General features: G+C 39.2%; 1 protein-coding gene across 1 annotated transcript in view; it reads left to right on the top strand.

Annotated features, from left to right (window-relative positions):
* LOC103772200 (triple functional domain protein) overlaps positions 1 to 15,913 on the top strand; it is a gene marked incomplete at its 3' end in the record, with an annotated part of 66,697 nt that overhangs the window by 38,311 nt on the left and 12,473 nt on the right. The window contains exons 9-10 of the mRNA XM_008939522.1: positions 3,917 to 4,039; positions 10,140 to 10,331. Coding sequence (XP_008937770.1) covers positions 3,917 to 4,039; positions 10,140 to 10,331 — 315 coding nt within the window. The remainder of the gene's footprint in view (positions 1 to 3,916; positions 4,040 to 10,139; positions 10,332 to 15,913) is intronic.

Genomic DNA, 15,913 nt, shown 5'->3' with positions numbered 1-15,913 from the left:
AGTCTGTAATTTCCTCCTCTTCCCTCTGCTGGCATACTTTTATGCTGCATTAATGAAATAAATCACTTCATGGGAGTGTTAAGTGAGTGACAGAGCTGAGCTGGGGAAAGGAGTTGGCTGTGTTGAGCTGGTACTTCATTTTGTGTTATTTCCACCTTAGGAAACTGCTGGGTTTTTTAATTGTGTCTTGTATTTTCAGTATTGAGAAAGTGTGTCTAGTGGAGCTTCCCAAATCAACGAAACACTGTGGTGCCGGCTGTGTACACCAAGAATCATCTGCTAATTTCTTGGAGCAAGTAGTAAGGGAAGTGGCACATGGAATATTGAAAATGGTAGATAAGATGTGAATTACAGCAAATCTGAAATTTGAAATGTGAAACCTATGCCAGTCTTAAACTGAATGGAATTCTGAGTTGGACATTAGATAGCAGAAACATGCCAGGAGATGTAGTTCCTGGTAAGTTTGTACATGAACACAAAAAAACAGAGGGTGTTTTAATTTTAAAAAAAAAGTCATGTCTTTGGCTGTTGCATTCAACTGTTCTACTAGAACATGCTTTTTATGCTTATTCCTGAGCTTTCCGAGCAGATAATACACTCCAGCCTCTCATGTGAGGAAAGGAGCTGGCTCTGACAGTTCTGACAGGAAGCAACAAAGCAGACTTGCTCTAGTATGGTGAGGGCTTTTGCTGCTAGGCCACGAAAGGTCAAAAATGAATATAAAGATGATGCTTCTAGTAGAGTGATACTGCTGACATATCATCAAAGTTGGGGGGCCTGAAAAACACCCCTGATGGTTTGCAAGCCAAAGATTAGTGGTAGGTTTTTTTCCAAAACATAGATTTATTGGCTCTTACTGACCTTGGGAGTCTTTTCTGTCCATTCTGGATAAATGTGCTGCTGCTTCTTCTTCATCTGCCTGCCTCAAAGACTCCACACAAGTTATTGTAATAGTCACTTGTTCCAGCCTTGACTAATGAAGGGTGGGCCACATGTGCTTGCTACTTGCTCAGCATCAACATAATACTGATTTCACTGGGTGATTCCTTTGTGGCTTCTTGAGGCGGTTCCAGTGTAAAAAGGTTCTTTTTGGGAGAGAGCATTTCAACATTTGAACTGCTGGAAGATTAGAAATGCAGAGATTGCCATCTTCCCCTTTGGAATGTTGTGTCAGCACCAAGTAAGTTGTGGGGATAAGGAAAGTGAGTGTGTGCAAAGTAGGCAAGGATGGGAGCTAAGGATTGGATAATAATGTGGGAAAGATTGGTGAAAATGAGTCTGAAAAATCTGAATCTGCAGAAGATTGGTTTGTTTGTTTCTGTAAATACCAACTTTACAGCTGTGAGCAATGAATTTATCAAAACGAAGCTACCTTTCCATAGCAGTTTCCTCTATCATATCTTCAGTATTGGTGCTAGACAGAGGAGCATTTTTCTAGATCCTGTACTGGGCACAGGGATGGTTCTGCTGAGACTGCAGTTAGATTTTAATTGCATCATTAAAGCAACTTGCTGTAGTGGAGGATAATATTGTTCACCCTTTCACTGAAAAGTACTGAGTCTCTTAAAGTCTTGTGTGTTACTGAACTACCAGAGTGAATGCCATGTGCTTTCAGTAATAGTAGGAGTCCTTAGTGGGTTAAGATGATGGTTTCTGTAGCTTTTACCTCCAGGAAGAGGAAGAAAATGCATTAGGATTGCTAAATGGTTAATATCAGTGCTTGCTAATGGTATTGGCCTTTGATCAAGTGTTGTGCGAAAGCTCTCACTGGTGGGCTAGGGCATACCTTAACTGTGACTCTGCCTTTACATGCTGTGAAATTCCCAAATAAAGAGTGCTTTCTCAATTTTGTTAAGAATGGAGAAGGCTCAGCACTACTAAGACCTGTATTCAGATGCATTTCACTTAGAGGCAGCAGTGTTTCTCTAGTTGACTGGTTTATGTCATGATCTGTGTACTGGATTTCTGTGATAATTTCTTCTCTTGAGAAGTTAATGAGCATTATTTGGAGAAAAAAGTCATTCTCCCTGGATTGCTCTTTGTTTTTCAACCCATGCTTTCTGGGACAGATTTTGCTGTTGATTTCATTTGTTAACTTATAACAATCTAATCTAGTCCAATTCTCTCATCCAAACATGTGTCTCTTTTCGCTGTTTTTATACTGAGAAAAGCAGAGTAGTCTCCTAAAATTAATCAAAAGTATTGATAATACAAGCTTTACCGATAACTGAGGCCATATTTGGCTATTCACTCACTTTCTCTGATCTATACTTCCCCTTGGAAGAAGCAAGTGAAAATTCACGTTGACCTAAAGCACAATGATATTCTGTTGGCAATGCTTACTAGGAAAAACATTGCGTAAGTTGAAGTATGGAGGTTTAGTGAAGTGTTGGTGACTTGAGCTGGCTGTATTATATGGCATTACAGGATCGTTTGTTGTTTTGAAGACGTCCAGTAGGAGAGAGTTTGCAAACCAAAAAAGATCTTACGGTCAAGATAAATGAGAAAATCACACCAGATGGTTTGATTTTTCCACTAAAGACAGGAAAGCGTAGATGTTTTGTGTTGGAATAGTGTGTGGGATTACATATATATGGAATGTAGCCATGAGTGATGTTGCAGGAATTGTCCTCAAGTCAGTTTAGAAAAAAAAAAAAAAAACAAAGAAACAAAAGCAAGCAAACAAAACTCAAACCAATTAACCAAAAATATCCCAAACAAACTAATTGAAAACCAAACTACTTTAGTTACACCAAGTATCAAATGCTTTCATTACAGGGAAGGGAAGAAGAAAAATCTTTACGCAACTTCAGGAATAAGAATGAAGGACACTGGTAGATAAGAGATAAAGTACAGACTTCTGTCAAATATATTCAAAAGGAAACTAAATACTCAGGTTTTAGAGAGAAATGTTAAGTAAATTATTCAACACCACTACATAAGTACTGTATAAAAAAGGTTAGCTGACTTAAGAAAATTGCTGATGTGCAGTTGTCTTTAATTCTGAGCAGCATTCTTGAGCCTCTGAGTATCTTCCAAAGAAGTAAATACCGTATGCATTGTAGCTAATGAATGAATGAAGATATGGCTAAGATGTATTACTTTGGAGAGAGAGCAGATGTTTCTGTTCCTTCAGTGATCTGAAACTTGGTATGTGTGCAGTAATCCTTTGTGTTAACTGGCAGGAACTAATTACATGTGCAGTTTTTACTATTTATAAAGCTGTCAGCCCAGGCATTGTGGTAGAAGCTTTAATGTCCTTAAAATGTCTTTTGTTCTGCATTTCTGCAGCTATAAAATTTACAATGCACAATTATGACTATCTTATGTTTTGAGGAGATGCTTCAGAATTGGGGCAAGAGCCTTCTTACATTCTGAATGCAGACATTGTCGTTCATCTTGTAATGATTAAAACTAATTTTATTGTGTTAAATTCTACTGAATCGTCTTGACTTAATGTGTAGTAGGAGAAGCAACTTCTCAAAAGTGCAACTTCAGTATGTTATTCGCTAGCATTGTGGGGGAATGTGCAGACTCCATTAGTGTTACATTACAGAAAATTGTCAGATGAAGGCATAAATGATTGACAGAGACACCCTCACAAGGGGTCTCACCACCTGGATCAGATTACTGTCAAATTGATGAACGTGCAGAAACGAAGTCATCCTTGGTAGGCTTCAAAATAAACATATAATCTTAAAGTATAACATTTAGCTAGGTTGAGCTAGTTATTGCCCTGAGGAAAGTTAATGAGATGTCATTAACGTCCTTCAATGGCAATACTAAGTTTTAATCCAACAGCAGAGTTCCTTATCAGCAGTCCATATATAGCTTAGTTTCCTGATTCATTCTCTTTTTGTTGCAACATTCAGTCCGTCCACTCATAGTTTTTGTGTGTGTCTCTTCTGCGCCACAGGTGTTGGATTGGATTGAAAACCATGGAGAAGCTTTTCTTAGCAAACATACTGGAGTGGGAAAATCCCTGCATCGAGCTCGAGCTTTGCAGAAACGTCATGAAGACTTTGAAGAGGTTGCACAGGTAAAAAAAAATCCCATGAAGGACTGTACACTTGCATGGAAATACGAAAAACTCCTGTTATGGCACTGAAGGGCTGGGCAGAGGGAGCTCCACTATAAAAAATTCAAATTTTTGAAATTTGAATTTCAAAAATTCAAATAATATATTCCAAGAATGGACTATTTCGTTTCTGTTGCAAGGTTTTATTTCATTTCTCCTTTGCATTCCAGCTTCACTAAGAAAAAGACAAACTGTCATAGTCCTACAGAGAGTGAGAGGCTTATTATTATTTAAATATTATTTATTCTTATGGTTTTCAACAATGTGCTATCAATTGTTGAGTCACAGAAGAATGGCATCTTTCCATTTAAAGTAACTTAATTCCATGGGATTCTAGAATTTAAACTTTTGTGCAGCCTGTAAGAGTGGGTAGAGATGAACTGAAAGCTCTGCTTCCTGATTTTAAGCTTGAGGAAGTCCCAGATCCCCACAACAGACTGATGCGGGGAGACAATAGACAATATCTTTCTCCTAAGAAACCAGGTGAGCCAGCAAACTGGCCAGCCTGGCTTTTGGGGTTTTTCCTTAAATACGATTGAGTTTGCATATACCCTCCTGTTCTGAATCACTGATACCAATGCTTTTTCCATAGGAATACTCTAGTTTTGGCATTAAGTGGAGCTGATGATAGAACTTCAAAACACACTATTCTGTGAAAAAGGGTCAGACCAAAAGACACAAAGACCTAGAGACACAAAGAATACAGGGAAAATACAGAATACAGAGGATGCTGGTTTGGGTGGCAGCCTCGAAAAGGGAGCATGATGTGAATAAAACCCATGAGAAGCTGAAGGCTAGAATCCTCCCTGTTAGTAGCATGCAATGTCTTTCCAGTCTTAATGATTGGTAGGAGCAAACGTCTCTTAAGATTCGTCAAGAAAAAAAATCTCATTAAGGTCGGGTTGATACAGTGGTCCTTCAGTGAAAACAGAAGACATGTTGTTAGAAAATTGTGCACTGTTATGCAGGAGCTCAGCAGTGACACCTACTATAGAGGATGCATCAGAAGTGTGGTTGTAGATTGTCTAATTGATGATTAAGCTGTTAATAAAATTTTCTTGTAAATACAATCTTGGAGCACTCCAGTGACTGAGAACTTGAAATAGTATCAGAAAGGTTCCTCAGTATTGCCTTCCTTATAAAATTTTCGAGAAGAATAAGTGTTGTTAGTTTTGTATATACAAATGCTGTATTTACCCTACGCATGGATGATAATTTTTAGTAAAATCCGTAATATTTTCCATGTGGAAGTACTTATTTTTCTGAGTCAGACAAGCAAGAATCTATTTCTGTAAGACATTTAACAAACCCTGAATATTCTCATACCTAATACTGTGTTAGCTGAGCAAAGAAGAAAAAAATATCTCAGCAACCAAAGGAGATGAAGAGTGTAGAACTGTTAGAGGGATGTGAACTGCTAAAAAAAGCAGCTTGTTAATTTATGTTATACTTTAGAAAGTCGTAAAGCAAATACTTAGCAAAGACTTCCTAAAACTGAATGTTACCACAGTTTAAAATGATCTCTTTAGAGGATGGGTGGAGATTCTATTTTTGGAGATACTGAAAACTTAGAGTGGTCAAAAAGCTTAAATATACTACAGGGGACTATCTTCCACTGACAGAAGGATGGACAAAATGATCTAATAAGTTGGGCTTTTTCATCTCTAACTCTTGAATTTGTGGTGACTGCCAGGAGAGGCACACCCTCTGAGTTGTTCCTCTTACTTGCTCTAAAACTGAATGTAAGCAGGCCCCAAAAGGCATTCCTTGTTGGTGTCGTTATAAGGAAGATTATGTTCAAGTATAAGACAGCAATCTGCAGTCCTTGTTAAAGCATGAATAACTTTCAGCTGATCTATTCTCTGCCTACATTTCTGGTTGGTCCAGGTCTTCACTGTGTTTTGGTTTTGGGGTGGGTTTTTTTTTGCTGTTGGGGTTTTTTGTGTTTTGTTTTGTAGCTTTGTTTTTTTTCTTAGGCATAGTCTGAGCTTTTCAGTCAGGTCTAGTCCAAAGTTGAATAACTGTCAACTGTCAGTGGCATGGCAATGTTTTATCAAATGCAGGGAGTCAACAGTAATGTTCAAATGTTACTGACAGAAGGCTAACTCCTGATTTTGAGAGGAGTGAGAATTATGATTTCTGTTTCCTTCCTTTCTGCTTCCTCCCTCATTCTTTTTTAATGTGAATGAGGTGCCAATTCCTCAGCAGTGTTCAAAGAGATGTTAAAATAAGCTGTGCGTCAAATAGAAAAGATGTTCCAGAGTCAATGGGCTGTGGGCTCACAAATTACTCACTTTAAAATTTGTGTGAAATGAAGGCTTGTTTCTCTTTATTTGTCACACTGTTACCACTCCAGAAACACTAGATAGTCAAAACTTTGCCAGCTAATAATCCTCCCTAAATTCTGATGTACTGACATTTGTGCTACACATACACTTTGATTTATACCCACTATTGTAAAATGGTGTTCCTCTTCTCTTGTGATGCCTGTCCAGTTCACCTTCTACTTACCCTTTTTTTTTTTTTCCCCTCTCTTTGTGTTCATGAGACCATTTAGTTCAAGTGTCAAGAGTCCAAATTTTTATATGACTGGTTGACTTAGAGGCACAGTCTTTTAGCTTAGAAGCACTGGATGCAGGTCAATGGTATGACTGTACTTCCCCATGCATTTGTGTATGAAATTCTAAGTCAGCTTCTCCTGTTACAACTATGACTGATGACTGCTTTTTGACAGTAGTCTGTGCTCTAAAAACATTTTTAAAAAGATGTATGGTGAGAATTAATTAGCGGGATTTTTTCCTACAGGTAATTTCTTTTCTCCATGGTGTAGACTGCATCTGAGTGAAAAATTTTACCCATGAATGGCCATAACAGATCAAACTAAAAGTCACTGTCTTACAGTATCTTGTGGCTATCAGCAGATGCAGAAAGAAAAGAGACTGTATGCTTAAAAAGTTACCTTTACCCTCCCAGCTGTCTGGGCCTATTTGATGTCTGGAACTGAAGGATCCATCAGAATCAGTGTTTTACTAGTCACATTATGGACTTTCCTTCTCTTAATTAGGCCAGCTACTTTTTTAACTTCTTTATGCTCTTGGAATGTATGCCAGATCCTGTGGCAATGAGTTATGCAATTTAATTGCTCCTTAGATGAAAAGTACTTTTGCTTTTTCATTTTAAGTGTGTTGTTTGATGCTTAAATGTGATAGCATCCACTGTATTTGAGTAATCTATCTTAATTTTCTCTGCCTTTAATGATTTGTGTACCTCTGTTAATCTCCCTCCGTCCATGTGCTTCTCTCTCTTCCCTCTCCGTAGTGCAGTAAACTCCAGTTTGTATGAAATTCAGTCTGTACCTCCACTCACTTCTGTTTCTGTATTTATAGAGTAGCAGTCATTTCTGCACTGTCTCTCCCAAATTTAACCTTTGACTTTTCTATGATGTGTCACTTCTTATTCTTTCTAAAGATATCGTGTTTGTTTTTTTCTGAAGATATGTAGAGAAGGTTTCTCACTAGGAAGGCTAGGAAAGTGATGGGATACTTTGCTGGGGAAGGTGGTGAACTCTCCATTATGGAAAGTCTTTCAGCATTATGGAAAAGAATACCTGTTAAAGACTTGAGTACAGTTGATGGCTCATTGGGGCACAGAGGGATAGACTAGAGGACTTCTTGAAGCTCTTACCAAGCTGATTCCTTTCACCTGGGATTTGGGGAGTATGTGCTCACAGAGGTACTCTGTGGAAGTATTCATCTGTTTGAAAACTGTATTGAATTTGTCACTGTGAAGGCTCCTTTGTCAGTTTAGGAAACTGGCAGAAGCAGCTTCGAGGGAGAACACCTTTCTCCCTAACCACCTGTTTTATAACTGTTGGCTACCCTTTTGGACCAATATTTTCAAAACCTTCACATTACTAGTTGTTTCCTCCAAGCATTGTTTAGAAGTAAGCAGAGAGCTGGGAAAGGCAGTAGTTAGCACAGTGAGCCTATTTGCTGTGATTTCTGTTCCAAAGGGCAGTTATTATCTACCAAGATAAGGATTTCTATTATGTTTCAGCTCTACTTGGGGGAGAAATTTTAGCAATATAGCATGTGTCTACTGTTGAAGTTTGAGAATTGCAACCCCTTTTGAAGCAGCATCTAGGTTGTGATCGTTTCTAAGTACAGGCAGTTCACCATCCAGCTTACAGAAGGAGAAGTCTGATGTGCCTGGGCCTGCATTCCACAGGAGATACTCCTGGAATTCATAAACAATGCTTCACATGTGAGATAAAGTTTTCATTAAAATGGGAAACTTCTCTTTCAGACATCTGCAGCTGGGTGTGGCTCTCTGGGTTGATGAAGTTGTTGTTTGAGCAGCGCCTTAAGGCTCTTCAGCCTTGCCTCTTGAACACATGTGAGCTGAAACTGTGGAAGTCAAAACACCAAAGCCCAGATGAGAGTGTGTTCTGGGCCAACATGGCCTGAGCCAGTGATCAGGAGTGTTGAGTAGTGCACTCCCTGCTGAAAGGGGTAGGCCTGTGCTAGTCTCTGCTGGCTTTCCCAGGGAAACTGGGGAGGGGTTCTCTACCTCTCTGTGCTATTGAAAATCTGAAGGTTAACAAAGGGCTAAGATGCACATAGTCAAAATAAAGGAGGAATATTGATTTAATTCATATTTATGTAAGGAAAAATAAAGAAGGGTCTCTTCTTCCCCTTCTCCCTCTCCCCTCACCCCAGATATATGAAATTTGTACTAAGTCATGTAATGTGTCCTGAGCTTGCCAGGTAATTTGCTGGAGACCCTGGAGGAGCGCTCTTATTTCCTGCCCCTTAGTTAAGTTTTGGGCTAGGGTTGGTTTTAACTTTTGTGGATATTATGATGTTAATTAGAGGTGTGATACTATATTTCTGGCAAAGAAGAGCACATTTGCATAGGCTTAATTTAGCTTGGCAAGCAGTGTTTTACCTGATCTGATTGAGGTTGGGAGAAGATGGAAGGGCAGAAGGCAAAAGAGAAAGGTGTAGTTCATATTGTTAAGAATTTTTTTTTCATATACTCCGTGGTGGAAACTTATCAGGAGACCTGATGTGGTGACGTAAACAAAGCTTGTTTAGTGCAGACTTGGCTTCAACCTGTTTACTCAAGGGATTAACATCCTCCTATGCTTTCTTGATGAGTCCATTTTGAGAACCGTTTTAAGGCATGAAAACTCAAGGTTATGATCAAATTATAGAAAATGTTTGGAATTGGTCCTGATTGGAATTAATGAGAAATATATAGCTGCAGATTCTAAGCTTTAAGAACTCTTAAATATCTCTCTTCTCTGGACCATAGTACTCTCAGCACCTAAGGTACCAGAATTCTCCCAGTCTGTTTTCTGCTTTAACCCAAGTCTCTTGTAGGACTGCTGTTCTGCATTTCTTAATCCTATGACATAAGGGGACAGTGCTCTTGACACTCGGCCATAGCTGTCTTATAAGTCTTCCTCTTGGTGCTGTTTCACAAATGATGATCCACTTGGCACATGAATTTTGGAAACCTTACTTTTGTAAGAATGGAGAGAAATTTCCTACTTCTGTGTCTGGCCACATTCCATCTTTCCTGCTGGATTGGGAGATTTGATGTTAAGCATTTCTAACAGCAGCTAGGACTTTCTCACCTCTAATAATAAAAATTTAAAAAGTCTTCTGGCCATGACTGTGGTGATTTTTCCACTATTGAAATAGGACAGTTTCCAAGTAATTATACATTTAGGCTGATCTTTATTGTAGTTATGAATAGAAAATACTAATTCCAAGGAGGAACAAATAGGCTCCAAAATTCTGTATCAAGGAGACTTTTTGATAGATGTAAATAAGGAGCTAAGGAATGAATTCATTCACAGTTAAATGATGACATATCTAGACATATAACAAAATCTTTAGTAAGATTATATTCTACTACCTTTTAAAAAAGAAGGAAGAAAAATACATTCCAAGGGCCTTTTTGTCTTTTCATTTTTGTTAGTGGAGTGGCTTTAAAATAGACTGGCTGAATTTTCTTTCGTTTAATCCTGTGAAACGAACTGGTTTCTCCACAGAACACGTACACCAATGCAGACAAGCTCCTAGAGGCAGCGGAACAGCTCGCTCAGACTGGGGAGTGTGACCCAGAGGAGATCTACCAAGCTGCCCATCAGCTGGAGGACCGGATACAGGATTTTGTGAGGCGTGTGGAGCAGCGCAAGATCCTGCTGGACATGTCTGTGTCCTTTCACACCCATGTTAAAGAGGTAAAACTGCTGCTAAATTCTGGTCATAACTTCAAGCTTTAGAACCAGTGTTGTCCAGTGTTACTTTCATTGTCAGAGCCTTGTCACAGGAAGTCATGAAATTGCTATTGTATAATGAGTTTTGGGTTGTAATTCACTGTGGATTGGGGGCTGGGTTAGGGTGGCTGGTTTGTTTATGGATTTTTTCATTTATGAATTTTTTTTTTTTTTTTTAACTTTCACAAGCAGCTTCTACCTCCTTTGTTGTGCAAGTACACATGCTTGTTCAGGCACAGGGAAAGGGGGAGGGTCAGATCAGGGAACTGATACAGCAAAAAGACAACATTGCAGGGGGAGGTACTGTGTGCTTTTGGTGAGGTTTTGGTTTGGCTGGTTTTTGTTTGTTTGTTTTTCAGTCCAACCAGCTCACGAGTGCAGTTAACTGAGTTGTTAGACAGGAGGTTAGACTGGCGTGGTTCAGGAGACTGAACACATGGCAGAAGCCCAGGCCTACTTAAGGCAGCCCTGCTGTCCAGAGTGACTTAATTTTATTTCTCTTTTTTACACGTTGCATTTTGATGTTGTGTATTGGTGGTTCTTGGCAATGTAAAGACCTTGTCAGATAATGTCAGTTTGCAATTTTTACTCTCCTGCAAAGGTTGAACTGATATACCAGGAAAAAAAGAAAATTCAGCCAAACATACTGAATTTTCAGCTTTCAACCAGATCAGTTTTCTGCTTTGATTCGGAATGCAGATCATACAAACTTATAAGCTCTTGGGTGAGGGTGGAATAGGCTAGAGCAAAACTAAGAACTTCAGTAAGGGGTTTTGGTTAAAGGCAATGGCACATTTCAACAACTGTAGATTACTTGTTTTCAGTTTAGAGGTCCTGTTCAATGTTTTCACTGCTCACACTAGGTGTGGCTTCTGGATCTCACAGCATGGCAAAGTCAGTCTTCTCTTCACCCTATATTAAGAAAGATCTGGTCAGAGGAGAATTATATATAAAAGAGGGTTTTTCAGCAAAACTTTGTTAGAGGATAAGTATGGGAGTTTTTTGTATGTGAAACATCTGCTTTGCACTTGAAACAAACTCAAAAGGCCGTTGGTCTTTGAAGGAGGTCAGGATTGAATTACTTTTTAGCTCTAGACATGAGTATGTAGCTCCCCCATCAGTTTTCTGTTAGATGCTTCCTTGCGGATATTCTTCCAGAACTGCTTGTTTAAACAAAATGTAAGTGCTCTGTTGTAAACTGTTCTTAGGGGGAAACTTTTTTTGTTTTGCTTTTCCCAAGCACATAGTGCTGTTCCATTACCTGTTGTGAAGCACAGAAGCAGTCAGCTGCCAGAACTTGTTCATTGTTTCTACAGGGTTTTTTACTACCTGTTTTTCTTAGCACCAAGAAGAGCAGCTGGAATGGTATTTAAATGGATACGGTTTGTTGTAGTGATGAAAGACAGAGACTGTCAAAAGATTTGCAAGGAAAGGGCTTTAAAAAATTCAAAAAAACCTGAAAGGCAGACTGATATGTGAATCACTGGTGAGTAATTTTGGGAGACTGATCCAGATGTGCTGGAATATTGCCACTGCTCCCTTAGATAATGCTTTATTTGAAAAAAAAAAAGATCTTTTGTATCTTGATTTATTTCTTTGGGAAAATGGATGTTATTCTGACCCTGTAAGTGCACACAGCTGTTACTGTGGCAGATTGTCTGCAGCCTGGACTTTGGGGGAAAGGTACTGTGGCTGATGGACACGTTTGTTTTGGTTTGGGTTTTTGATGGGGTTTTTTTGGTGTGGTTTTTTTGTTTGTTTGTTTGTTTTTGTTTGTTTTGGTTTTTTTTTACTTAAAAAGCAAGGAAAATTAAAAAGAGCACTTATTTGTGTAAGTAAGAGTATAGTTTCCTTTATTTGCATTCTACTTACACAATACAGATGAGACAGTGAGGCAGGTGGTGCACCTTTGGTGAGGGTGCAAAGAAATGACAAGCTCAGAGCTGTCCTGTGCTTTCTGTATTCTGCCTCGTTTTCAAGATGTTGTTTGTTAACAAACACACGTGCTGAGAAGACATCACAAAGCAGATGGAAGATAAAAATGCCCTAAACCTGAAAGTCATCCGTGATTTGTTGGCAGAAGAATTGCATTTCTCCTGCAGGATGTGGGAAGTCACTGAATAAATTAGTGCATACCTGTAAGCACGTAACCTTTCTTATGGCTGAGTGAAGAAATTAATGTACACACTGAGGTAGTGAAGAGAGGAGTTCAAGTAGTAGGATAACACACTAGTTGTTGAACGGGAAAGAGATGGCTTCAGTTGTTAAAAAAAAAATAAAAAGCCCAAACAAATCAAAACAAAACACCGCCAACGCATTTTGCTCTCCAAGTATTCAGGGTGAATGTTCTTGTATCTTTTTTATGTTTTCCTAGTCTAAAAAGTAGGCATGAAGAATACAAACCCTGCTTGTGTGCGATAGTTTTGGAGGGAGCTACAGAGCTGAGAAGAGCTGGTAATCCGCATTGTTGGCTGTTTTGAGACTTTGAAATCTGGCTCCAATACCCATTTAATATTTTTTTTTTTTTTTAAGTAGAATGTTGTGTTGTGTTTTATTCTTTTCCCCAGAAATACTTCATGTTGAATGAGTGCTCCCCATCTGGGTGAGAGCATTCCAATACTACTTCTCCCCTGTACATAACCTTTATACCTGATACAGAATCTGCCTGCAGCTTTTGGCAGCTTCCCTGGGAAGCGCCAGCCGTGCGGTCTCCGCGCAGCACCGTTCCTTCTGTCACGCTTAGCAAACCAGCACAGTTTCTGCTTTCAGAAGCAGTGTGCTTGCCACAGAAGCAATAGACTGGTTCAGTGCATCCTGGAACTAACAGGCTTTTGCTATACCTATGCACAGAGCAGCTGTGTAGTATATGTTCAGCAGCCTCTTAGAATGCACGTTGGAAATGCTGACTGTCTTTAACATTTCTAGAAGTTCTGTAGCCAGGTGGTTACAAGTTGGTAGGGCTCCTTGTGGCTTGCAAACATCAGAAAACAGCATATAAGTTCTCAGACTTCTCACAGACTAATCTCAATAGACCACATTTCACACTGTGGGGAAAAAAGGATGCATTCAGGGAAGCCAGAAATATGATGTTATTTAGTAGTATTGCCATTACTCTTTTTGCTTAGTGGTGATCCAAGAAAATCAGTTGCTTACTATATGTAACTTGTGATTTCAGACTCTTACCTTATTGCTAGTTGTAAGTTTGTAAGGTTGTGAATACTGATTTTTAGCATCCATGCAAACAGTGAGAAATTTCAATCTATAAGCCTATATCTAATCTATAATAACTGAAGTTGAGCTGTGCACTGGTGAGCTTTAAAATCATTTGGGACCATAGATATCCCTGTCAGCATCTTTGAATTAAGCGTACTGTGTCCTGGCAGGTTCCCAGCCTGAGGATGGATAAAATGCAACTGAACATCTGAAACTGTTGGCCATTGCAAGAGAGTGAATTTCTTAGGGCTTTTATGTCTTTTGACATTTGATAATATGAGGAGGGACAAGGTGAGAAAAAAATTGTACACATAAAAGATACGCTTCCTAAATGAACAGTTATCATAAAAGGTTGTGTACAGAACACGGGAGCAGGAGTCACGATAAACTTTGCTGTGAAATCTGTCACCAACTAGAGATGAACAGGATTTTGGTGTGAATTCAAACTCTTGAATCTGTGTGCACATGCATCCAGACACACACACGATCTCTCCGAAATGGCTCCCTCAGCATCTATGAGTGGGAAGACTGAAATCCTGGCCAAGCCAGGTGTTCGCAGTAGTGCCAAAGTAGAGCAACAGATCTCTTCCTCACTGGAGTCAGCTGTGGGAATACAGATCAGGCTGACTGTATGTGGAAGAGAAGGATCTCTCAAGAGCATGTTGGCTTTTTGCATATAACCTTTTGTGTGTATTCTGACAGGTTGATTATAAAATAGCTCGGAGCACTTTTTATGTATCACAATACACTTACGGTGTTAGTAGAAGATACCTCTTTTTTTTTTTTCTTTTTTTTTCTTTCTTACTCAAACCAGACTTTGCACCAGAATAGACTGAGGTTGAAACAAAGAAAAGGGAAGTGGAATTGCCTAAGATTCCAAATACAAAACCTCTCTGTTCCTGAACAACAGTAATGAACCATTAGTCTGTGCGAGCCCTTGAAGGTGGCGTTGTTCTGTGGATCCTAGGGCAGGAGGCCTTGTTCTGACCATAATGCTGCCAGTTCATTCACATCTAGCTGTGAGGCATGTGCACTTGATTCAACAAATTTTGTTGATAATGGTCTCACTTTGTCTTATAGCTCACTGCCAGAAATATACCCTCCTTTACATTATCCAGTATGGAAGGGTATCCATCCACAGAGCCTATAATTCATTTCATCCCAGGGGGGACCCTGAGGTGACAGACCAGCTCTTCTGGTTGCTTGTCACCCCTTGCTATTTGAGTCTTCTGTGTTGGTGGACTACAGGTTAAATTTGGATGTTGTAATACGGCTGCTCTCTCCTCTGTGTGCCCTTTCCAGGGAGCAGAGCAGCTTTTGGATGGCCCCAACTAAGTGTGAAGACTTTCTCCCTGGGGCTTTTGTGCATCTCTGATTAATTTTTATCATGTCATTATAGCACAGGTATGGTCAATGTGACAAATCTAGCAGAATATATGAAGTGTAGTCTCTGGTCAGTACTTTCATATGCTGGTCATCATGAATCTGAGAGTTGAGGATACTTTTTAGTTCTGAAATAAGAGAAGCACATTTAGTGGCATCACACTGAAGTGTGTTGTAGTTTGCTGGTTTGGTAGGAATGGAAACCAGTTACCCAGATTTCATCTCAGAGTTTTTCAATACTGGTAGCTACTTTGCTTGGAAAAAGGGATTAAATTTCAGTCCAATCATTGAAATAGCACCAAGAGCTTGAGAGAAGCAAGGCAGAAATAGGTATTTAAACTGTGTACAGCTATGTTATAGACTTGGTTTCCTGTTCAGTTAAGAAATGGGATGGATGTTAACAGGGTACTTAGTAGTAGTTGCTGTAATTTTAGGAGGATGTGAGAAACTTGGTTTTTCTTCAGTGTTGAATTTATTCTGAATAAGAAATTGATTCCATTATAACTGTAGAATAGATAGGGATATTTGAAGCTTTTAAAGATAATTATAGCTAATTAAAAAAAAAATGCATGCATTTAATATCTTAAATGTCACTGAAAGACAAGGAGGTTTAACATCTTACAAGTTTTGTTTATAAAAAGATGCAGTTTTTGTCAACTGCATGTCCTGAAAGCCAGAGCTTACAGGCGGACAGAGGCACCCATCAGCCTCTTTTTATGCCAGATACTCTTGTTAGGGAATCCTATTGCAAGATTCGGTACTGTGCAAATAACATCTCCTTCAACAACTGTGCCTGTGGTAATGCACCTACTGCAACATTGTGCTGGGGGGCAGGAGCAGAAAGAGGAACTGACCGTTTTTACACCCAGAAACTGTGTGCCATTCTTTGTCTTGGCTTGCTGAAAAGGCCGACTGCATATCCAAAAGCCATTAATATGAAAATGAAAAAA

Source organism: Merops nubicus, unplaced genomic scaffold (assembly GCF_000691845.1).
Source record: "Merops nubicus isolate BGI_N331 unplaced genomic scaffold, ASM69184v1 scaffold5184, whole genome shotgun sequence".
NCBI lineage: Eukaryota > Metazoa > Chordata > Aves > Coraciiformes > Meropidae > Merops > Merops nubicus.
The sequence above is the reverse complement of the archived record's forward strand: the minus strand, read 5'-3'. Positions and strand labels throughout refer to the sequence as shown.